Consider the following 25,206-nt stretch of genomic DNA (forward strand, 5'->3'; position numbering starts at 1 on the left):
ATGTTTTAGGTCATATTTATGTAGAAATATAGAAAATTCTAAAGGGTTCACAAACTTTTAAGCACCACTGTAGATGGAATAACTTATTTACTGTAAAAAAAAATCACTAAGAAGAGATTTTAAAATGAAAACTAATGGTTTTGAGATGTCATTTAACAGTGTAAAACAGTTGTTGCTATGGTGAAGTATTCTGTAAGGAGACATTTACTTATTTTTTTCTAGATTTTTTGGGGGCTGTTTTCACCTTTATTGGATAGGACAGTGTAGAGACAGGAAATGAGCGGGAGAGAGAGACAGGGAGGGATCAAACCCGGGTCCCCGGATTTATGGTATGGTGCCTTATCCACCTGAACCACCCTAGCACCTTCCTTTGCTGCCTCTCTTACTAGTATAGCAGTAGTATCCCAATCTTCTGTCAGACTTCCATTACCACTCAATGCTCGTCTCATTTCTTCCCTAAACGCCTTCTGATGATCAATCTCTTTTAGTTTCCACCACTTAATCTTCAGCTCCACTATTTCACGCTTCCTCTTTTTCACTTTCAAGCTCATCCTGCACACAAGCACTCGATGTTGTCTAGCTACACTCTCCCCTGCCATCACTTTACAGTCTCCAATCTCCTTCAGGTTACCCCTTCTGCAGAGTATGTAGTCCACCTGGGTAGATCTTCCTCCACTCTTAAACGTCACCCTGTGCTGCTCTTTCTTCTCGAAGTACGTATTGACTATTGCCAAATTCATCCTCTTTGAAAAATCAACCACCATTTGCCCTTCCACATTTCTCTCTCTTACACCATATCTGCCCATCACGCCCTCATCTCCTCTGTTTCCCTCGCCAACATGTCCGTTGAAATCTGCTCCTATCAGCACGCACTCCTCCCTCGGTATACTTTCTACCACTTCATCCATCTTTTCCCAGAAAGACTCTTTCTCTTCATTTTCACATCCAACCTGTGGGGCGTACGCACACACAACATTGATTACCACTCATTGAATCTCTAACTTCATGCCTATCACTCTATCTGACACCCTCTTCACATCAGTCACAGTGTTGACCAACTCAAAACAATACCAACACCATTTCTCTTTCCATCGACTCCATAATAAAACAACTTGCATCCACCTCCAATGTTCTTGGCCTTGCTTCCTTTCCACCTCGTCTCCTGCACACACAAAATGTCCAGCTTCCTTCTTTCCATCATACCTGCTAACTCTCTCGCTCTGCCAGTCAATGTTCCCACATTCAGTGTTCCTACCCTCAATTCTAAGCTCCTTCCCTTTTCAGATTTACCAATAAAAACCATTATTTTTTTTTATTGGTAAACCTGGTCATATTTACCAATTAAAATTTTTTTTACAAAGGTGAATTTCAGTTCCCGATAGGAAACTGAAATTCACCTTTGTAAAAAAAAAAAAGGCCTTTTTCCAGGATCCAGGAGGAACAATGCGGTTTTCGTCCTGGTCGCGGAACACTGGACCAGCTCTATACCCTTCATAGGGTGCTCGAGGGTTCATGGGAGTTTGCCCAACCAGTCCACATGTGCTTTGTGGATCTGGAGAAGGCATTCGACCGTGTCCCCCGTGGTATTCTGTGGGGGGTGCTTCGGGAGTATGGGGTTCGGGGCTCTTTGCTAAGGGCTGTCCGGTCCCTGTACGAACAGAGCAGGAGTCTGGTTCGCATTGCCGGCAGTAAGTCAGACCTGTTCCCAGTGCATGTTGGACTCCGGCAGGGCTGCCCTTTGTCACCGGTTCTGTTCATAATTTTTATGGACAGAATTTCTAGGCGCAGCCAGGGGCCGGAAGGAATCCTGTTTGGGAACCACAGGATTTCATCTCTGCTTTTTGCGGATGATGTTGTCCTGTTGGCTTCTTCAAACCAGGACCTTCAGCATGCACTGGGGCGGTTTGCAGTCGAGTGTGAAGCGGCTGGGATGAGAATCAGCACCTCCAAGTCCGAGGCCATGGTTCTCGACCGGAAAAGGGTGGCTTGCCCTCTCCAAGTTGGTGGAGAAGTTCTGCCTCAAGTGGAGGAGTTTAAGTATCTCGGGATCTTGTTCACGAGTGAGGGAAGGATGGAGCGTGAGATCGACAGGCGGATCGGTGCAGCCTCCGCAGTGATGCGGTCGCTTTACCGGTCCGTCGTGGTGAAGAAGGAGCTGAGCCAAAAGGCGAAGCTCTCAATTTACCGGTCGATCTACGTTCCGACTCTCACCTATGGTCATGAGCTTTGGGTAATGACAGAAAGAACAAGATCGCGGATACAAGCGGCTGAAATGAGTTTCCTTCGCAGGGTGGCTGGGCGCTCCCTTAGAGATAGGGTGAGAAGCACAGTCACTCGGGAGGAGCTCGGAGTAGAGTCGCTGCTCCTCCACATCGAGAGGAACCAGCTGAGGTGGCTCGGGCATCTTTTTCGGATGCCTCCTGGACGCCTCCCTGGGGAGGTGTTCCAGGCATGTCCCCCCGGGAGGAGGCCCCGGGGAAGACCCAGAACACGCTGGAGGGACTATGTCTCTCGGCTGGCCTGGGAACGCCTCGGTGTTCTTCCCGAGGAGCTGGCCGAGGTGTCTGGGGAAAGGGAAGTTTGGGCTTCCATGCTTAGACTGCTGCCTCCGCGACCCGGTCCCGGATAAGCGGAAGAAGACGAGACGAGACGAGAATTTCAGTTCCGACAGTTATTATTGGTTAATTAAACAACCGAAAGACTGGCATCACCCTTCGATCTTGTCGTCTGATGTTAACCGAGATGGAATTTTTTTCACACCATCAGCAATTTGATGAAAACCCGGACATTATCAGCACAGGTAAACATGGTGGAAAGATCATGGACATGTTTTTACTCATCAAATTCACCGATATTTCATGATCTCCTTGTTGAAACCTACTTTGTTTCTTACTCTTTCATTTGACAGTCGCCATTTTGTATCTAAACGCGCGTTTGAGAAGTCACGTGAGGTGTCAATAATAGTGATCACTTTCACCGGTGTCCACCATTATCGGCACGCTGTGGAATTAAGGGACATTTACAACTGTTATGGATCGATCTTTGTGTAACACTGTTGAAGTAGATGAAGTACTTTAAAAAAAAAAAAGTGTTGTGATTTTATAATAATTTTTTTCTGATTCATCACAGAATGGAATGTTTATAGAGTGTTTGGAGTCTGACTGCAATAAATAGAATTAGACCAGAATTAAATTCCTTACATATAAAAACATTACATGCTTGAATATTCAGATTTTTCTCTTCCATTCAGAATTTTTTTTTTTTTTTGCAATTTATTGTAAATATCTACCATGCATTACAATATCAGTAGACATTTTATATTTTGGTTCGAGGAATGACATGCGACGTTTGACCTGGATTTTCATGTGGTTACCATGTCAATTGCCTGTTGACATTTACTGGTAAACTAGAAATTAGCACAAACAACGAATGATTAACAAAATGTGATCTAAGAAAATACTTAGAAAGTGGAACAAAAAATTTTTCTGATGCAGCTTAAACATTATCAGTTCATTTGTTGACAAACATTAGAATTACTTCATTTATGTAAACACCAACATCCATCCATTAGCCGTAGCCACTTTATCCTGTCCTACAGGGTCGCAGGCAAGCTGGAGCCTATCCCAGCTGACTACGGGTGAAAGGCGGGGTACACCCTGGACAAGTCGCCAGGTCATCACAGGGCTGACACATAGACACAGACAACCATTCACACTCACATTCACACCTACGCTCAATTTAGAGTCACCAGTTAACCTAACCTGCATGTCTTTGGACTGTGGGGGAAACCGGAGCACCCGGAGGAAACCCACGCGGACACGGGGAGAACATGCAAACTCCGCACAGAAAGGCCCTCGCCGGCCACGGGGCTCAAACTCGGAACCCTCTTGCCGTGAGGCGACAGCGCTAACCACTACACCACCGTGCCGCCCAGCACTAATAGCACTATATTTTATATAAAATATATTTTGTACTAAATATGAGTCTATGTAAAACAAATTTTAAATAAAAACTGTTTTAATACCACATACTGATAATTATTTATTTAAAATAATAATAATCTGGATGTCGATAACTGTGGACAGAGGTGTCGATAATTGTGGAACGGTGTCATGTGATCTGATGCGCTAAGTAATCGTGAATTAACTCTTCTCTCCCCTCCAGTGGAAGTTTGAGTAATTATTCATCCACAATTTACATATTAAAAGTCTTTTCTACTTTTGCAACGGCCAAAAGATCGTTAAGGTGTCGATAATTGTAGCTGCCGTTCTCATCTCATCTCATTATCTGTAGCCGCTTTATCCTTCTACAGGGTCACAGGCAAGCTGGAGCCTATCCCAGCTGACTACGGGCGAAAGGCAGGGTACATCCTGGACAAGTCGCCAGGTCATCACAGGGCTGACACATAGACACAGACAACCATTCACACTCACATTCACACCTACGCTCAATTTAGAGTCACCAGTTAACCTAACCTGCATGTCTTTGGACTGTGGGGGAAACCGGAGCACCCGGAGGAAACCCACGCGGACAATGGGAGAACATGCAAACTCCACACAGAAAGGCCCTCGCTGGCCCCGGGGCTCGAACCCAGAACCTTCTTGCTGTGAGACGACAGCGCTAACCACAACACCACCGTGCCGCCCAGCTGCCGTTCTCTCTCTCTCTCTCTATATATATATATGGGGCCTAGTAAATATAGCTACTTTTTCTATTTTTAAATTTTTTTCAACCAATCAGATTAGTTTACTGAAACTAACTGCTGTAGAATAAAACAAATTTGTTTGTCACAAAAAAAAAAACATACTGAGTAAACAGGTGAAAATGCTAAAGGCTGCTAAATCTTTAAAGTGCATATCACGGGTAAATTCAGGAGCAAGATCAATGTAATTCTCCTATTTTATATTAAACTTTGGTCAAATATCTGTCACATTCTGCATTCTCTGCAATTTTTTTACCTTGTGCATTACCAGAAAAATTCAGCTGAAATCAAGCCATTTGAGGCGAATTGGTCCGCCTCTGAAAAAACTCGGCATTTGGATTTCTCGGGAAACGTTGATTTTCGTGACGTCGCGTGTGGGACGCCTCCTTCTGAATCCTACGTCAGCGCTGGTTTGTTTATGAGAAAACGACCTGGTGGTTTTCTGCAAATTACTTCGACGTTATCGCGTAATGATTAAAATGGTTAACAGATGAATCGTAGGAGGGTGTAGCAGCATTACATTCTTCATCCAAAGGTGAAGTAACATTGCGCTTAGGCGGCAATTCCATATTTCAATGCAAAATCGCTAGCTGCTAAACTTGGTCTACACAGGCTGTGCACTGAAACCGTGCAAAGCTTGCGCAGCCTGCTGGCACTTCCACAGGTGACGTCATGAATCTGACGTCATGAATTTTTCCAGACCTGTTTTCATCTCATCTAGCCGCTTTATCCTGACCCACAGGGTTGCAGGCAAGCTGGAGCCTATCCCAGCTGACTATGGGCGAAAGGCGGGGTACACCCTGGACAAGTCGCCAGGTCATCACAGGGCTGACACATAGACACAGACAACCATTCACACTCACATTCACACCTATGCTCAATTTAGAGTCACCAGTTAACCTAACCTGCATGTCTTTGGACTGTGGGGGAAACCGGAGCACCCGGAGGAAACCCACGCGGACACGGGGAGAACATGCAAACTCCACACAGAAAGGCCCTCGCCGGCCCCGGGGCTCAAACCCAGGACCTTCTTGCTGTGAGGCGACAGCGCTAACCACTACACCACCGTGCCACCCCAGATGTGTTTTATTTTATTTTTTTTTCTGCTGTAGACAGATGACCTTGTGCAAAATTACTCTTCTGGATGAGTGTGTAAAGGGACATACTTTCATATTAAAAAAACAACAACACGAATTTGGGCTTTTTTATGATAATGTAAAATTCCATTTCTTTCATAAAATTACATTTGCAATTTAAAACAAAAATGCATTTATATTTGAGCTTATTGTTTGAGAATGTACATTATGGGGGGGGGGGGGGGGGGGAGTATCATGTTTTGTCTTGTTAGCTGAGTGACAACCAAAGAAGACGCGACCTTTGTCCTGACGTCATCAATCCGCGACCGGAACTGCCGAAACCGAAAAAGGAAACCTGCTAAGCAGCTTTGTGTCGTCCAAACTCGTTTAGTTTGTTTCTTTTTTCTTTTTTTTTTTTGTTTCATTTAATTTACGTGACTATATATTTTGTGTTCGAAGCCCGAATATTGTGTTGAATCTTGTCGCAGAGTTCGGGCTGTCACTCAGACGCGGCGTTTAGCTTTGTTAGCTAGCAGGCTAATTGAAAGATTGCCGTTTTTGAAGTTGTGTGGAAAGAACCGAACGGCTGGATTATGGCCTGAAAAGTTGTTTTTGTACTCTGAGGATTAAACAGCGGCTTCACCATGAGTGACAACGACTCGGAAGTGGAAAGGTAACGTTTGGAAAGTTTTTTTTATTTTTTTCAAATTATTTTTATTGGTTTTCTTTTCAAGTCAGAATTATACAATGATGATATCAATGTATAGAATGGTTTACAAACGACAGCATGAAATTAGAATTATAAGACCCAAAAAGAATAAGGGTTGTTTTACAATCAGGGTCCGCAAGATAAAAATCACATTTAATACTTATTATCTTCAATATCAAAAGGCTTGACTAAATAACCTTGGTTGTTTATTGTAGCCCTGTGATAGCTCTATTTACCATGCAAAAAAGAATTTGGTGATAACCTTATTTTTGGTGACTGTATGGCAATATATGTCATTTAGCAAAATTACTCGTGTCATTTAGAAAAAGTGCTTTTTTGACCACAGGTAGCTCCAAAAGGGATGCACTTACATCATTCTTTATACCATAAAACACTTATTTGGTTCCATATCATTGGAAACATAGTTAAGTTTTAATGTTGAATGCCAGTAAGTTTTCAGACTATTTTGATCAAATTAGTCTGTAATTGTGTCAAAAAAAATGTCCTCTCCGAGACAGCTAATTTTTCAATATAAAATAACATATATATCTAAAATTATTATTTTCATCCTAAAATGTGGTCAAGATATTGGGACGTAAATATTAGAGACAACTAAGCTTACAGCCTTATACAACCCCAATTCCAAAAAAGTTGGGACAAAGTACAAATTGTAAATAAAAACGGAATGCAATAATTTCCAAATCTCAAAAACTGATATTGTATTCACAATAGAACATAGACAACATATCAAATGTCGAAAGTGAGACATTTTGAAATTTCATGCCAAGTATTGGCTCATTTGAAATTTCATGACAGCAACACATCTCAAAAAAGTTGGGACAGGGGCAATAAGAGACTGGAAAAGTTAAAGGTACAAAAAAGGAACAGCTGGAGGACCAAATTGCAACTCATTAGGTCAATTGGCAATAGGTCATTAACATGACTGGGTATAAAAAGAGCATCTTGGAGTGGCAGCGGCTCTCAGAAGTAAAGATGGGAAGAGGATCACCAATCCCCCTAATTCTGCACCGACAAATAGTGGAGCAATATCAGAAAGGAGTTCGACAGTGTAAAATTGCAAAGAGTTTGAACATATCATCATCTACAGTGCATAATATCATCAAAAGATTCAGAGAATCTGGAAGAATCTCTGTGCGTAAGGGTCGAGGCCGGAAAACCATACTGGGTGCCCGTGATCTTTGGGCCCTTAGACGGCACTGCATCACATACAGGCATGCTTCTGTATTGGAAATCACAAAATGGGCTCAGGAATATTTCCAGAGAACATTATCTGTGAACACAATTCACCGTGCCATCCGCCGTTGGCAGCTAAAACTCTATAGTTCAAAGAAGAAGCCGTATCTAAACATGATCCAGAAGCGCAGACGTCTTCTCTGGGCCAAGGCTCATTTAAAATGGACTGTGGCAAAGTGGAAAACTGTTCTGTGGTCAGACGAATCAAAATTTGAAGTTCTTTATGGAAATCAGGGACGCCGTGTCATTCGGACTAAAGAGGAGAAGGACGACCCAAGTTGTTCTCAGCGCTCAGTTCAGAAGCCTGCATCTCTGATGGTATGGGGTTGCATTAGTGCGTGTGGCATGGGCAGCTTACACATCTGGAAAGACACCATCAATGCTGAAAGGTATATCCAGGTTCTAGAGCAACATATGCTCCCATCCAGACGACGTCTCTTTCAGGGAAGACCTTGCATTTTCCAACATGCCAATGCCAAACCACATACTGCATCAATTACAGCATCATGGCTGTGTAGAAGAAGGGTCCGGGTACTGAACTGGCCAGCCTGCAGTCCAGATCTTTCACCCATAGAAAACATTTGGCGCATCATAAAACGGAAGATACGACAAAAAAGACCTAAGACAGTTGAGCAACTAGAATCCTACATTAGACAAGAATGGGTTAACATTCCTATCCCTAAACTTGAGCAACTTGTCTCCTCAGTCCCCAGACGTTTACAGACTGTTGTAAAGAGAAAAGGGGATGTCTCACAGTGGGAAACATGGCCTCGTCCCAACTTTTTTGAGATGTGTTGTTGTCATGAAATTTAAAATCACCTAATTTTTCTCTTTAAATGATACATTTTCTCAGTTTAAACATTTGATATGTCATCTATGTTCTGTTCTGAATAAAATATGGAATTTTGAAACTTCCACATCATTGCATTCCGTTTTTATTTACAATTTGTACTTTGTCCCAACTTTTTTGGAATCGGGGTTGTATTTAAAAGCACTATGGAAGTAGTGGATTCTGAATTGTCAAAAAAAAATGTCCTCTCCGAGAATCACTTCATTTGTTTCTCCCAGCCCTGCTTAAAGCTACACTTAATCTTTATCTTATAGCCTAGCAGATTACACAAAACTACCATACGCATATGTCAAAAAATTACCTGAAATCTGTTCTTTAACTTGTCCTTCACTTAAAAACTGGTACAAGAACCAGTTTGAATCAATTTGAATTTTGGACCCCTGTGACACAAACTTTGTACTAGAGCCCTGCACTCCCGTGGGACCTGATGCAAAGCAGTGCGGCGCAGGACAAATTTTGAAAGCTCATTGCAGGCGGGAGGGGGAGTGCACAATGCGGGAGCGGGTGGGAGAGGTGGTAAGCTGCAGTCCCGCTAACTAAACGTGTTTAAAATCTCATCTCATCTCATTATCTCTAGCCGCTTTATCCTGTTCTACAGGGTCGCAGGCAAGCTGGAGCCTATCCCAGCTGACTACGGGCGAAAGGCGGGGTACACCCTGGACAAGTCGCCAGGTCATCACAGGGCTGACACATAGACACAGACAACCATTCACACTCACATTCACACCTACGCTCAATTTAGAGTCACCAGTTAACCTAACCTGCATGTCTTTGGACTGTGGGGGAAACCGGAGCACCCGGAGGAAACCCACGCGGACACGGGGAGAACATGCAAACTCCACACAGAAAGGCCCTCGCCGGCCACGGAGCTCGAACCCGGACCTTCTTGCTGTGAGGCGACAGCGCTAACCACTACACCACCGTGCGGCCCTTTTCCAGACGTGTTTTGTTATTTTATTTTTTTCTGCTGTAGACAGATGGCCTTGTGCAAAATTACTCTTCTGGATGAGTGTGTAAAGGGACATACTTTCATATAAAAAAACAAACATGAATTTGGGCTTTTTTATGTTTGTGTACAGTCAGAATGTAAAATTCCATTTCTTTGATAAAATTACATTTACAATTTAAAACAAAAATGCATTTATATTTGAGCTTATTGTTTGAGAATGTACATTATAAGGGGGGAAAAGTATCATGTTTTGTCTTGTTAGCTGAGTGGCAACCAAAGAAGACTCGACCTTTGTCCTGACGCCGTGACGACAGTGATAACCACTACACCACCGATATTGCCAACAATAGAGATTAAAATGAAATATGACAAACGCTCCATGTAATTGAAGCAGAATAATAAACAGGTGAAGAAATGTTTTTTATTTATTGATTTTATTTATAGGAGTTTCCAGTGTCGGAGCAGTCGGTTTTTAGGACAGGATAGCCTACGCGTTTTACTTTCTCTGTAACATGACCGGAGATGCTGGTGAGCCGTTTCCAGCAAGCAATAACTTGTGTTGTGAATGTTTCACAACATTCCAGAACGTACCTGAAAACGGATAAAGCTTGCTATCGGGGTATAAGATGACTTCAGGACATAGCCTACTGTCGTTAGGAAAATAATCTCCTAAGTGGTGACAGTAACTCAGTTTTGTGTCAGGCTACAGGAATTGTAGCTTACTTTCCTATAATGGCACTTGCCAGGTGTTTCCTTTATTATACATTGATCCCTTGTCTTGTTTGTAATGGATTCCTCTCTCTCTCTTTCTCTCTCTCTGTGTGTGTGTGTGTGTGTGTGTGTGTGTGTGTGTGTGTGTGTGTGTGTGTGTGTTTTTTTTTTTTTTTTTTAATTATTATATATTTTAGGATCATGGCGGAGCGGCCGCCCAGCAGCTATGGCTCCATGCGCAGCGATGATTCAGAAGATGATGATGAGATTCAAGATGTTGGCCCTCAACCCATCATTACAGTCAATTTACGTACAAGGTGTGTGAGTGATTCCACGCTTATGGGTACTGAAATGGGGACATGAACTTATTCACCTAAAACCATTTCTTTTTTTACCATCAGGTCACAAAACATGTAATCTTTAATGAATGATATGTTAAAAGATAACTTTAATTTTCTGAGATGTAATAAAAACATATTTATATGCCAAAGTCAAGCCTATGAGTTCCAAAATGATGTCTGTTCCATTACTTCTGTTACGATTGTCCATCTCGCGTCTGTTACAAATTAATTACAATCTAGCTATATACCATGTTAATCTTATTGAAAGAATGTGTATGTTTATTCTACTACACATGTTTATTAATTATATTTGCTAAAACATCACCTTCTTATGTTTCAAAAAGTAATTCTACATTGTTAAAATTGAGAATATATATGTCCACAACACTTCTGTTACGTTCTGACTTTGGCATATAAATATGTTTTTATTACATCTCAGAAAATTAAAGTTATCTTTTAAGATATCATTCATCATAAAAAAGAAATAGTTTAAGGTGAATTTTTAAAAATAAGTTCATGTCCCCATTTCAGTACCCATAAGCGTGGAATCACTCATATGTATATGTATGTATGTGTGTATGTGTGTGTGTGTAAATAAAACACACTCGCACACAAATCAACATGCTGAATTCAATACTTAAGTCACTTTTATTTCCACAAGTTAATGCCGTCGTTTCGAACAGAAAAAATTGCTCAAAAAAAAAAAAAACAGTATTATGTAGCTTGGAAATATATGGAAGGTCTGTATTTCTGTGTGTGTGTGTGTGTGTGTGTGAGACAGAGTCCAAGTTAATCGGCCAGATTCGCCAGAAACCGGTGTCACCTCCATCACACAAGACCGACGAACCAGTGTCCATAATGAGGGGGTCTTCGTTACCGTCCCAAGGTAGCCCCACCCACACACAGCATCTTTTGGCACATACACCATCGCCATGGTTTCATAGCAAGCAGCAAGCATCATCAGCTTTTAGGGCAACGATACATGCTGTTAGATTATGTTCCTTTTAGACTTGGTTATTTATTCCTTTCCCCTTTATTAATTCCTTTCTTTCACACTTCCTTCCTTACTCCATATTCTTGCATTCGTTCTTACCTGGTTATTCCCTCCCTCTCTCCATCCATCCATATTTCCTTCCTTATGTTCCTTCATTACCTACGCTCTTCTTTATTTACTTTCCACCATGTTCCCTTCTTGCTTAATTCCTGACTTCCTTCCTTTCCCCCTTTTTGTGATTGGCTGCTCAGTTTTTAAATGCTACAGACTTCTGTGACTCGGTAAAATCGTGCACGTGTGTGTGTGTGTGTGTTTTTCAGAAAAGAACAGGACCCAGGAGACGTGATCATGGAGGTGGAAGATAATGCGAGTTCTGTGTTTATGAGAGAATCCCAAGCCAGACAGAGGAACAATGTACAGGCAGAAGCGAGTGTCCTCGAACCCACACACTTGCTCACTCCTGTGGAAAATTCAGTAGACGAATTCTCCCTGCGCTATGTGTTCACAGTGAGTGTGTGCGCAGCCGAACATCATTGTTCACCTGCCACCTGGATATATGGCCTGTAACGTGTGTGTGTGTGTGTGTGTGTGTGTGTGTGTAGGCCATGTTGGACATACTCAGAAATCTGAACGCCATGGAGCTGCAGTATTTCGTGGGCAGTCTGTGCTCGCAGAGTAAAGGTCAGCTCCAGTTCCGTCAGCTGGAGCAGGAGGGTGAGCTCGACGTCCTCGGCGTGGTGGACCAGATACTGGAGAAGTGGGGCAAAGGAGAGGCGCTGCACATCACCATACACGCGCTCAACGACATCAACAAGCACGCCATCGCTAGCACGCTGGGGAGTGTGTGCAGGAGAGGTAGAGCTCAGGAGAAGTGAGGTAACTTCTGTTCATAGCTGTAGTTTATGTACATGATAACCAACATCTCTCTCTCTCTCTTTCGCTCTCTCTCTTTCGCTCTCGCACTTTCTCGCTCTCTTTCGCTCTCGCACTTTCTCACGCTCTCTTTCATGCTCTTGCTCTCTTTCATTCTCTTTTGCTCTCGCCCTCTTTTGCTCTCGCCCTTTTGCTCTCGCCCTTTTGCTCTCGCTCTCTTTTGCTCGCGCTCTCTTTCGCTTTCTCACGCTCTCACTTTCTCGCGATCTCTCACTTGCTCGTGCTCTTTTTTGCTCTCGCGCTCTCTTTCACTCACGCTTTCTCATGCACTCTTTTGCTCTCGCACTCTCTTTTGCTCTCGCGCTCTCTTTCACTCACGCTTTCTCATGCTCTCTTTTGCTCTCACGCTCTCTTTTGCTCTCGCACTCTCTTGTGGTCTCTTGCGCTCTGTGCTTTCTTGCACTCTGCTTTCTCGCGCACTCTCTTTCGCTCTCACTTTTTCACGCTCTTTCGCTCTCGCGCACTTTCTCGCACACTTTCTCTCTCTCTCTCTCTCTCTCTCTCTCTCTCTCTCTCTCTCTCTCTCTCTCTCTCCAGTTTTGGTGCAGTTCGATCTGAGAGCCAGTCACAAGCGCCGTTATTATAGTCTCTATGAGGGAACCTGTCGCCCAGGGCAACAGCGCTACATCAGACACGTCTACGTAGAATCGCCCATTGTGTTCAAAACCCCGACCAATGAGGAAAAGCTGATCAGCCCCACCAAGCTCTTCTCTCCTCTTGAGGGTGAAGGTGACATCCGTGTCGTCATGACATCAGGTATCCCGGCCATCGGACTTACAGTGACCACGCAGATGTTCATCATAGACTGGACGGAGGAGCGAGTGTGTCAGGACATCCAGTTTGTGTTTGCTCTCCCGGGTCGTGACCTTCACCTGGTCAGGAACTCTGAGCAGACTTTCCTGGAGTTTCTTGCCTCGTTTTATCCTGAAGCGAAGCACGCGGAGTTCCTGTCCTGCCAAGACTGCACTGTTCTCTTTGTCATCGACGCACTCGAGCTCTGCAGGCAACCCCTCGAGTTTCAGAACCATCCAGGCGTCACGGAGATGACTGCTCGGGCTCCCGTGGGCGTCCTTCTCACCAGTTTAATCAAAGGAGACTTGCTGCCTCATGCACGCGTTTGGATCACAGCCCATCGTTCCACCTCGTTGAAACTCCCAGCAAATTGCATTAGCAGGTTTACAGAGCTAAAAGGATTTGGCAACACGCAGAAGGACGAGTATTTCACCAAACGGACTAAAGACCCGACGCATGGCAGGCGCATTCTAGAGCTTGTCAAAAGTTCTCCAGGTCTGTACGATGCCTGCTATCTGCCACTCTTCTCCTGGATCGTGTCCTTCGTTTACGAGCGGCATTTACAGATTCAAGGCTTTGCCGAGCCGGCGCAAACACTCACCACTTTTTACACGCAGTATGTCATTGTGCTGACGAACCGGAAAATCGAACGCTATGTCGGTACGGGGCTTGAGGAATCGCGGTGGAAAGAAGCAGATAAAGAGTTCTTGATGAAAATGGGCAGACTGGCACTGAATATGCTGCTGGACGGAACGAGCGTCTTCTGTGATCGCACCGTGCGCAATTTGACACTGGACATCCATGATGTCACTCACCGAGGCGGGATCTCCTCCGAAACAGGTGAACCTACGAGAGAAAATGGGCGGAGCTTTAGATTCATCCATCACAGCGTTCAGGATTTCATGGCCGCCATGTACGTTTACGTCACGTTTCGGATGACGGGAGAAAATGCACTCGAGCCACGGAAAAGCAAAACGAAGACGGCGCGACCCGTCAGCGAGCTTTACAAACCCGTCATCGATCGCGTCCTCGCCAGGCGCGACGGACACATGGATCTCTTCCTGCGCTTCCTGTTGGGCTTGTCGGCTCACGGGACAGAGATGCATCTACGCGGACACCTGCTGCCTCAGTATCACCCCGAGCCGAAGGGCGTAGCAGATGTGCTCAAGTACGCGCGGAAGAAGATAAAGGAGAACGCCGTAGCGGAGCGGTGTAGAAATTTAGAGCTCTGTCTCTCTGAACTGGAAGAGGGCAAGAACATACGATGAGGTGATGGGAAATATTTAAAGGGGTTCATATGCAGCTTTTGGTCAGTGGATGCGCTGCAGAATGATAAAGTGAGATCTGAGGGCAGTTCATTTAATTACTTTATCAGACGGTGGAGGAGTGTTAATGAGCATAGGCTTTGTTTATATTTGATGCAATGATAGATAGATAGATAGATAGATAGATAGATAGATAGATAGATAGATAGATAGATAGATAGATAGATAGATAGATGGATGAGTGCTTTAACTGCATAAATGTTATATTTTATATGGCGAAAATGCAGCATGCGCACGAAAGTCGACTATCAGTGGAGACCAAGCGCTTGTCGAAAGGATGAAAAAAACGTAGCCTGGTCTTATCAGTTTTATTTATTGTCTGATTGCTTTTCTGAAACGCCATCGAGAACACTGTCTTGTGAGTAATTGAGTTATTGTCACTTTTATATTTATATATATATACACACACACTACCGTTCAAAAGTTTGGGGTCACCCAGACAATTTAGTGTTTTCCATGAAAAGTCACACTTTTATTTCCCGCCATAAGTTGTAAAATGAATAGAAAATATAGTCGAGACATTTTTCTGGCCATTTTGAGCATTTAATCGACCCCACAAATGTGATGCTCCAGAAACTGAGGCTACATCCACACGACAACGGCAACGAGATGTTATTAAAAAAAATATCGCGTCCACATGGGCAACGGATCAGTAAAATATCAGGTCCATATGTCAACGCAACGCTTGCTGAAAACGATGCAATACACATGCCACACCTCTAGGGGCGCTGTAAGACGGTCCCTTCGGAGACACCAGAACAATAGAAGAAGTAAGGACTCATGCGCATAAACTATTATGCGCGAGACTTCATATTAGCCACAAAGTCAGGAAAATCTGTTCGTAAAATTACGTTATAATGACCAAATACAATGAAAAGTATTTTTCCAGTCTCACCTGTGAAAGGTAATCCCATGTGATCTCGTTTGGACGGTAAACCTGTTGGTACAGTTAAACGCAGCACATGAATGAGGCATCTTTATTCTCCGCTTTGACCTATCCAATATGGCGGCGAGGATGACGTATGATTCTACGCGGAAGGCGGCGTCTTTAATGGTCCGGAATAAATTGAATGCTACACGTTGATGGATTAATTTGTTGTTCTACGCCCTTTTTGAGGAATGTATTGTAGGACTTAAACCAACATCTGAAGAGGTGAGATCGCTCCTTTTTTTCCCTATTTTTGCTGGCGGGATTGACTCTGCCCTAAGGGCTATTCTCTCTCTCTCTCTCTCTCTCTCTCTCTCTCACTTTGCACCATTACACAATAAATATTCACAGTGAAAATATTTTGTAAGCGCGTTTCATGAACCAAGTTATAGGATTTGTTGACAACTCGCATCGAGTTCGTTACACTTCTACCCGGCGTGAAGCACATGTGGTTGTGACGTCATCGTAAACAAATCCGTTCTACTCATCCAGACGACTTCGCAACGGCAACGTTGCCAGATCTTTCCACTCTGGAACCCGTTCTCAAAAGATTTCGTTTTGGGCACCCAAAACGCCGGTGCCGTGTGGATGCCAGGCCGAAACGATAAACAATTGTATCGGATTCACCTGAATCCGTTGCCGTGTGGACAGGGCCTCAATCTGCTCAAAGGAAGGTCAGTTTTATAGCTTCTCTAAAGAGCTCAACTGTTTTCAGCTGTGCTAACATGATTGTACAAGGGTTTTCTAATCATCCATTAGCCTTCTGAGGCAATGAGCAAACACATTGTACCATTAGAACACTGGAGTGAGAGTTGCTGGAAATGGGCCTCTATACACCTATGGAGATATTGCACCAAAAACCACACATTTGCAGCTAGAATAGTCATTTACCACATTAGCAATGTATAGAGTGGATTTCTCATTAGTTTAACGTGATCTTCATTGAAAAGAACAGTGCTTTTCTTTCAAAAATAAGGACATTTCAAAGTGACCCCAAACTTTTGAACAGTAGTGTGTATATATATTAAAAAAAATGTTTTAGGTTTGAGTATTAAACAGTAAAGCAAGAATTTCTACAATAATCATATTAATAGTAATTATTATTGAGGGAATTTATCCCTGATTTTCTCCTTGGTCAAGACTCATAAAGCAATCAAACCGTTGCTCGTGTTGCGTCACGTTTGTGCAGTTTACACAAACTCATTATTGTTAGATTGATTTACACCACCGTTCAAAAGTTTGGGGTCACTTTGAAATGTGCTTATTTTTGAAAGAAAAGCACTGTTCTTTTCAATGAAGATCACTTTAAACTAATCAGAAATCCACTCTATACATTGCTAATGTGGTAAATGACTATTCTAGCTGCAAATGTCTGGGTTTTGGTGCAATATCTCCATAGGTGTATAGAGATCTTGCAGTCACTTGACCGGAAAGTACACAACCGCCATCTTGTCGGTCAAAAACACAGCTGAATCCTGCTGCACTCGTGTACAGAATGGATCAATTTCAACCAACGGACTACACGGCTCATTTTTCTAATGAACAGATAACTAGATATATGTCTAAAATAAACGATCTACAGATTAGTGACCCTTATGGCTTTCCGGACGGAGTTTTCATGACCGGATATTGAACTGCCAGCGGAATACCCAGACGTGTATAATTACCTCATTAACTTTCCCTCGCTGTTCAGTGGTGAAGCACTGCGTGCTTATAAATCTCTGGACAGTTATCTTTACAGAAATTCAGGATTTGTCAGCGACTCAGATGTGGCATCTTGTAAACAAGAATCCTCATTCGATGGGTAAGTCACTTAAGTATTGAGTATAGCACTGACCAGCCGATTATAGAATAAGGTAATTCCAGCTGTAATTCCAAATCGTCCGTCTTGTTTACCATGGATCTGGCGTTGGAGAGGTAGAGGCTTAGCAGTGGAGGTTTGAGTAGCTGTTTTCTGAGCTTAGTCAACAGGCTGGCTCTGCCTGCAGCCTCGCTTTTGCTTCCGCTCCCGGCGCCGCCTCCTTCGCTTTGCTTCCGATAACAATCCACGGAGACCCCGCTGGTCTCGCTATCTCGTCCGGAATGTTGTGCATGCGATGGAAATCGCTACAAACCATCATTTTCTGCTGGAAACCAATGTTCAGTAAGTCCATACGGTTGCAGTGGATATTGAAGTCCGGTACAGACGAACAACACGCAAAAATACACACAAAAAACATAAACGTGCACAGGTAGGGAGAGCTTGTAGCCGCAGCCGTTGTAGTAGAATTGTATATAGTAGGGTTTTCCAGAAGAAAAGGTAGAAGTAAAAGCAGAAGTAGAACTAGAAGTAGAAGGCGGAATATGGCGTTTGACCGACAAGATGGCGTCTGTCACAATCTGGATCGGCTGTGACGTCACATGCAAGTGCTCCATAGAGGCCCATTTCCAGCAACTCTCACTCCAGTGTTCTAATGGCACAATGTGTTTGCTCATTGCCTCAGAAGGCTAATGGATGATTAGAAAACCCTTGTACAATCATGTTAGCACAGCTGAAAACAGTTGAGCTCTTTAGAGAAGCTATAAAACTGACCTTCCTTTGAGCAGATCGAGTTTCTGGAGCATCACATTTGTGGGGTCGATTAAATGCTCAAAATGGCCAGAAAAATGTCTTGACTATATTTTCTATTCATTTTACAACTTATGGTGGGAAATAAAAGTGTGACTTTTCATGGAAAACACTAAATTGTCTGGGTGACCCCAAACTTTTGAACGGTAGTGTAGATTTTGTAACCGATCCAAACGGCGTCAAGGCTCCTGTTTGTTTATCTGAATGTGAAGAGCGGCCTTTAGTCTGAGCGTTTCCATGGCAAGTCTCTTCTTGTCAGTGTGAAACACGGTGCTACAGTTAGTTAGTTAGTGTTTGTCCATGTGCATGTACGTGACGTCTCGGGTATATGCGTAACCAGTCAGAGACAGACAGTTAGTGTCCCGAGCCCCGCCCCTACTCACTCGTATTATTGTGCTGAGAAATGCGTTTGCACCATTTTAGAAAAATAGCTGAAATCTCTCAAAGAACTCCACTACCCTTTCTTATGGAGAACCTGTGCTGCATTACAGTAATCAGAAAACAATGGAAGTGAACGAACTCAAAGGGCAGTTTTATAGTTCTAGTCAATTTGGTTTTTTTGGTTTGGGGAAGCATGGGTTAAGCTTTGTGGGTCGAGCGTGATCTAACTAAAACGCTTATTAGCTCCGTGCCGGTTTGATGGGGTCAGTCATTTTGTAATACTTCAGATATTCAGTAGCACAAGCTCCGCCCCCGAAAAGGTCATGACTCTCTAAAGGAGGAAGCAAAAATGTTCCTGGAACTACAAATGGGGAACTGAAATCATCATCCCTGAGAAATAATTTAAAGTTCCTGAAACAGTTCCTTGTAGGGAAATACAGTCAGGTCTATAAGTATTTGGACAGCGATGTCATTTTGCATCTGTACTTATGGACCTGACTGGATAAATACTGGAGCAGGTATCAAAACACATCCAGCTGGAATTCCTGCTACTAGGCCCATTTTGGGGGGGGGGAGCCATCAATCGCGAAGTTTTCTGTGCTGTGTGGTGGACGGACGGACGGACCTCTGATTCCTGGCTATGCAACTTCAAAATGGAATGCTGTCTGGGTCCTGACCTCGCTTTGGGTGAGTTTGGGTGTACGCTGACGATATCATCCATTCAGCAGGAAAGCGTGAACAGGATACCAGTCTTCCCATTACTGACATTTGCACCTTTGGCTCTTTGACCAGATAAAGTCGCCATAAAGTTTACAGACGTCTACTAAGAACACTAAACAGACAGATGTGGAGAATATCTTGGACACACACAGTTTTGTCTGGTCCATTACTAGGCTTGTGATATAAAAAATAAACCCTCCTGTGTGTTCAGCTCACCTGAATACTGTGCCAGGAGGGTTAATATAGTTGATGTTATAATGAATGTGGTGTTTCACCATAGCTCTGTGTGTGTATGTGTGTGTGTGTGTGTGTGGTTGAACAGAGTGATAATTCACAGCCCGTCTCCAGCAGAGTATTCCTGGGAGAAGTGTGATTTGTTCCCTGGCTGTTATAATAAACATCATTTTGCAACCTCATCTTGTTTAAATCAAATCTGCAGTTTAAACTCTTTCTGGGAGCCTTAAGTGTCATTCAGGGGGAAAGAACGGGTGTGATCAGTACCTTTTGAAATTTATATAATATACATTATACACTCGCTGGTCACTTTTATTAGGAACACCCCAACATCCTCCTGCTGTTGTTTTTTTTAATAATACATTTTATTTATAAGTGCCTTTCAAGGTACCCAAGGACACTGAACAGTAAAAAAAAAAGCAAAGCAATAGAATAATAAAATAATAAGAAATCAATAATAATAACGTTATTAAAAATGAGAGAAAAGGCCAAGCTAAAGAGATGTGTTTTTAGCTGTTTTTTGAAAGAGGACAGTGTTGAGCATTGGCGCAACGCTAGTGGCAGGGCATTCCACAGCTTAGGGCCATTTACACTGAAAGCCCTGTCACCCATAGAGCAGAGCCGAGAGTAAGGGACCGCTAATAGGTGGGCATCTGTGGAGCGAAGATTTAAAGGTAACTGATATGGAGTTAGGAGATTTGATAAATAGGGAGGGGCCAGGTTATGTAGGGATTTGTAAACAAGTAAGATAATTTTGTACTGAATGCGGTATTTAACTGGGAGCCAGTGCAGGTTGTATAGAATAGGAGTGATCTGATCCCAGGGCCTGGTGTGAGTGAGTACCCTAGCAGTTGAGTTTTGGACATATTGCAGCCTATTTAGTCGCTTGGCTGGGATGCCATCGAGCAGGGCATTGCAGTAGTCCAGTCTTGAGGTGACAAAAGTTCTGCAGTTCTGTAACCAGCCGATCGCTTCACAGCAGCACGATGCATCAAATCACACAGATACAAATCAAGAGCTTCAGTTAACGTTCACAATGTTCAAACATCAGAACGGGAAAACTGTGATCTCAAAGTGTGACTAATGGCCCTTTTCCACTACCCTTTTTCAGCTCACTTCAGCTTGCTTCAGCTCACTTCAGCCCGACACGGCTCGCGTTTCGACTACCAAAAACCAGCACGACTCAGCTCGCTTCAGCCCTGCTTAGCCCCTAAAACTCGCACCGTTTTGGAGTGGGGCTGAAGCGAGCCAAAGCGAGCCGAGTGAGGCTGGGGGCGTGAGCAGACACTCCCCTGTGCACTGATTGGTGAGGAGGAGTGTCCTCACATGCCCACACACGCCCCGCGAGCACGCTGGGATCTGTAAACACCGTAAACCCGGAAGAAGAATAATTACAAATTACGAGAATTTCTGAAGCCTTATGCGCCTCGCCTCATCTATACGCTCTTGCCAGTATCTGTTGGCGTTGTCGGTGACAACAAGCCACAGCACCAAGACCAGCAACACTAACGACTCCATGTCCTCCATGTTTATTGTTTACTATTCGGGTCGTGAGACTACCGCTTAAAAGCTCACTGATGTCACTGTTTGCGCTGCTTAACGACATCACGTGACGTCCACCCACTTTCGCTAACTCCACCCAATGTGTCCACCCACTTCCAGCCAGCACGGTTCAGTGCGGTTGTAGTCGAAATGCAACTCCAACAGCCCCGCTCAGCTCGACTCAGCACGGCACGGCTCAGCCCGACTCAGCCGCGTTTGTAGTGGAAAAGCGGCATTAGTTTCATTGTCGCATGGGTGTTGGTTTGAGCCAGATGGGGTGTTTTGAGTATTTCAGAAACTGCTGATCTCCTTCCTGGGGTTTCCACACACAGCAGTCTCTAGAGTTTACACAGACGGAATGGTGCGAAAAACAAAAAACACTGAGTGAGCAAGCACCAGTTCTGTGCGTGGAAACAAACGCCTTGTTGATAAGAGAGCTCAGAGGAAAATGGACAGGGGTGGATTTCCTAAAAGCATTGTAGCTCAAAGATCATCATTAAATGGTAGAGTGAGCATCACGATGAACACTCTCTTTCCTAGTTAAGACGCTCTTAGCGTTAAGAGGCTTTTGGGAGATTGGTTTGAGCTGCCAGGAACCATATAATCACTCTACAATTGTGGTGAGCAGAAAAGCATCTCAGCATGCAACAGCAGAACAGAAGAACACATTGGGTTCCACTCCTGCAGCCAAGAACAGGGATCTTAGAATCAACAAGAAGTTTCTATTAAAGTGGCCGGTGAGTGTATGTATTGCTGTATATTTATCATATACAGTGGTGGGCAAAAGTTTACATACCCCAACAGAATGTTTCGTTTCTTGCCTATTTCTAAGAGAAATTGAATGATAATACACAAAAACCTTTATTTCACTTGTGGTTAATGGTTGGCTGAAGCCATTTATTGTCAAGAAAATGTTAACTCTTTTAAAACCATTATGACGACAAAAAAACTACACAAATGACCCTGATCAAAAGTTTACATACCCCAATTCTTAATCTCATCTCATTATCTGTAGCCGCTTTATCCTTCTACAGGGTCGCAGGCAAGCTGGAGCCTATCCCAGCTGACTATGGGCGAAAGGCGGGGTACACCCTGGACAAGTCGCCAGGTCATCACAGGGCTGACACATAGACACAGACAACCATTCACACTCACATTCACACCTACGGTCAATTTAGAGTCACCAGTTAACCTAACCTGCATGTCTTTGGACTGTGGGGGAAACCGGAGCACCCGGAGGAAACCCACGCGGACACGGGGAGAACATGCAAACTCCGCACAGAAAGGCCCTCACCGGCCACGGGGCTCGAACCCGGACCTTCTTGCTGTGAGGCGACAGCGCTAACCACTACACCACCGTGCCACCCCCCAATTCTTAATACTGTGTATTTCCCCCTTTAACATCAATAACAGCTTGAAGTCTTTTGTGATAGTTGTCAATGAGTCTTTTTATCTTTTCAGATGGTAAAGCTGCCCATTCTTCTTGGCAAAAAGCCTCCAGTTCCTGTAAAGTCTGGGGCTGTCTTGCATGGACTGCACGTTTGAGGTCTCCCCAGAGTGGCTCAATAATGTTGAGGTCAGGAGACTGAGATAGCCACTCTAAGACCTTCACTTTATGCTGTTGTAGCCACTGACGAGTTGATTTGGCCTTGTGTTTTGGATCATTGTCGTGCTGGAATGTCCAAGTTGGTCCTATGTGCAGCTTCCGGGCTGAGGCGTGTAGATTTTCCTCCAGTATTTTTTGATAAGTGACTGCATTCATCCTGCCATCAACTCTTACCAAATTTCCAGTGCCTTTGTAGTTCACACATCCCCAAAACATCAGAGATCCACCACCAGGTTTCACTGTGGGAATGGTGTACTTTTCATCATAGGCCTTGTTGATTCCTCGCCAGATGTAGCATTTAGTGTTAATTGTGCCCAAAAAGTTCAATTTTGGTCTCATCACTCCACACAACTTTTTGCCAGAAGGTTTGGGGTGTGTCTCTGTGCAGTCTGGCATATCGTAGACGGGCGTCTTTGTGGCATTTGCGTAGAAGGGGCTTTCTTCTGGCAACTCTCCCATGTAGCCCATTTCTTCTCAAGAGTCTCCTAATTGTACTCTTTGAAACATCCACATCAACTTGTTTCAGAGAATCTCGAAGTTCACCAGATGTTATTTGGGGCTTCTTCTTTACATCACGCACAATTCTTCTAGCAGCGGTGGATGAAATTTTTCTTGGTCTACCTGAACGGGCTTTGGTGTCTACAGAGCCCCTGACTTTCCACTTCTTGATTATTGTTTGAACAGTGCTGACTGACACTTTTAATTGCTTTGATATTTTCTTATATCCCTTCCCTGATTTATAAAGTTCAGCTACCTTTTCACGCAGGTCCTTTGACAATTCCTTTGATTTTCCCATGGCTCAATCTCAAAGATGACGCGCAGCACTGGATGAGGGATAAAAGGTTCTCTCAAAAGTCCAGCAATTTACTGACTTATTTATTTTCACCCACTAATTAGAAGAAAACAGATCACAGGTGAAGGTAGTTGCATTTAATTGCCATTCAGTCCTGTTTATGTCAAATTGTGTACAGGTTTTCAGGCCAATTCACAGGGGTATGTAAACTTTTTTGATCAGGGTCATTTAGGTAGTTTTTGTTGTTTTCATGGTTTTCAAAGAGTAAACGCAGTAATGAATGCAATAAATAGCTTCAGCCAACCATTAACCACAAGTGAAATAAAGGTTTTTGTGTATTAGCATTCAATTTCTCTTAGAAATAGCCAAGAAACGAAACATTCTGTTGGGGTATGTAAACTTTTGCCCACCACTGTACATGTATGAGTACAAGCGTTGCAGTAAAACAGTTTCAAAGCTGTAAATGAAGTCAGTTTGGGGGTTTCAGCGGTCTGTTCTAAGACGTCCTGATTTTACACTGCAAAAAGTAAACTCTAACCAAGATTAAATATCTTAAATCAAGACAAAATATGCTTGTTATTTGTCTGCCAAGATAATTCTCCTTTCCAGGCAGGTTTTTTTGTAAGAGTATTTCAATTACTTTAAGCGTTTTTCCCCTCAATTATCTTAATAAGGTATTATAACTTGTTATTGAGATTTTATTACTGGTTATGAGTAAGTTCTGTCTTAAAATGAGAATTACCATAATTTCATCGGTGTTATATTAACCATGACAAGTTTGTCAAAGTCAGAATTTCTTATTTCAAGCATCTTATCCTTTCTTTTAATCTCTTAACACAGAACAGATAACTAAATGAAATGAATTGTTGTATTGCCAATCTGGCAACAAAAATAGGCTACAAAATGGATTGGTTTGTTGTTTTGATTTTGATTTATTTGGCGGTCTCAGTTGGTATAAACACTTCCTTAAACAGAGCACACCAATACGCCCAGATGAAATAGTCAAACTGTTGGTTGGGGGACAAAGTATCTAGCATGTTAAAGTGAGTAGTACAAATCTACTTGTTTTTAGTATAAATACACTAGTTTTAAGACATCTGTGGGGTTTCTAAAGCTAGATATATTTACTCGTTTTTAAAAATCTTGCCAAGTCAAATTTTCTTGTTCTGTTGGCAAATAATTTTGCTTATTTTACAGTGGGGCAAAAAAGTATTGTCAGTCACCAATTGTGCAAGTTCTCCCACTTAAAAAGATGAGAGAGGCCTGTAATTTTCATCATAGGTATACCTCAACTATGAGAGACAAAATGAGGAAAAAAATCCAGAAAATCACATTGTCTGATTTTTAAAGAATTTATTTTTAAATTATGGTGGAAAATAAGTATTTGGTCAATAACAAAAGTTCATCTCAATACTTTGTTATATACCCTTTGTTGGCAATGACAGAGGTCAAACGTTTTCTGTAGGTCTTCACAAGGTTTTCACACACTGTTGCTGGTATTTTGGCCCATTCCTCCATGCAGATCTCCTCTAGAGCAGTGATGTTTTGGGGCTGTCGCTGGGCAACACGGACTTTCAACTCCCTCCAAAGATTTTCTATGGGGTTGAGATCTGGAGACTGGCTAGGCCACTCCAGGACCTTGAAATGCTTCTTACGAAGCCACTCCTTCGTTGCCCGGGCGGTGTGTTTGGGATCATGGTCATGCTGAAAGACCCAGCCACGTTTCATCTTCAATGCCCTTGCTGATGGAAGGAGGTT

The 25,206-nt window shown here is 43.2% G+C and overlaps 1 protein-coding gene across 1 annotated transcript; it reads left to right on the forward strand.

The window, feature by feature from the left end:
• The first annotated feature begins 6,109 nt into the window (after positions 1-6,109).
• nlrc3l (NLR family, CARD domain containing 3-like) lies at positions 6,110-16,279 on the forward strand. The gene is made up of 6 exons (XM_060943323.1): positions 6,110-6,451; positions 10,449-10,568; positions 11,374-11,478; positions 11,907-12,093; positions 12,189-12,441; positions 13,057-16,279. Exons 1-6 carry the CDS (start codon positions 6,423-6,425, stop codon positions 14,577-14,579), a joined length of 2,217 nt encoding a protein of 738 aa, XP_060799306.1. The 5' UTR covers positions 6,110-6,422; the 3' UTR covers positions 14,580-16,279.
• Positions 16,280-25,206: the final 8,927 nt, after the last annotated feature.

Source organism: Neoarius graeffei, chromosome 16 (genome assembly GCF_027579695.1).
Source record: "Neoarius graeffei isolate fNeoGra1 chromosome 16, fNeoGra1.pri, whole genome shotgun sequence".
In the NCBI taxonomy this organism is placed as follows: domain Eukaryota; kingdom Metazoa; phylum Chordata; class Actinopteri; order Siluriformes; family Ariidae; genus Neoarius; species Neoarius graeffei.

What these genes read in the sequence shown, in the direction of transcription:
- nlrc3l (XM_060943323.1), top strand. Translation starts at nt 6,423, where the DNA reads ATGAGTGACAACGACTCGGAAGTGGAAAG. An exon ending in AACGACTCGGAAGTGGAAAG is followed by an intron (nt 6,452 to 10,448) that starts GTAACGTTTGGA and finishes TATATATTTTAG; the next exon opens with GATCATGGCGGAGCGGCCGC. An exon ending in ACAGTCAATTTACGTACAAG is followed by an intron (nt 10,569 to 11,373) that starts GTGTGTGAGTGA and finishes TGTGTGAGACAG; the next exon opens with AGTCCAAGTTAATCGGCCAG.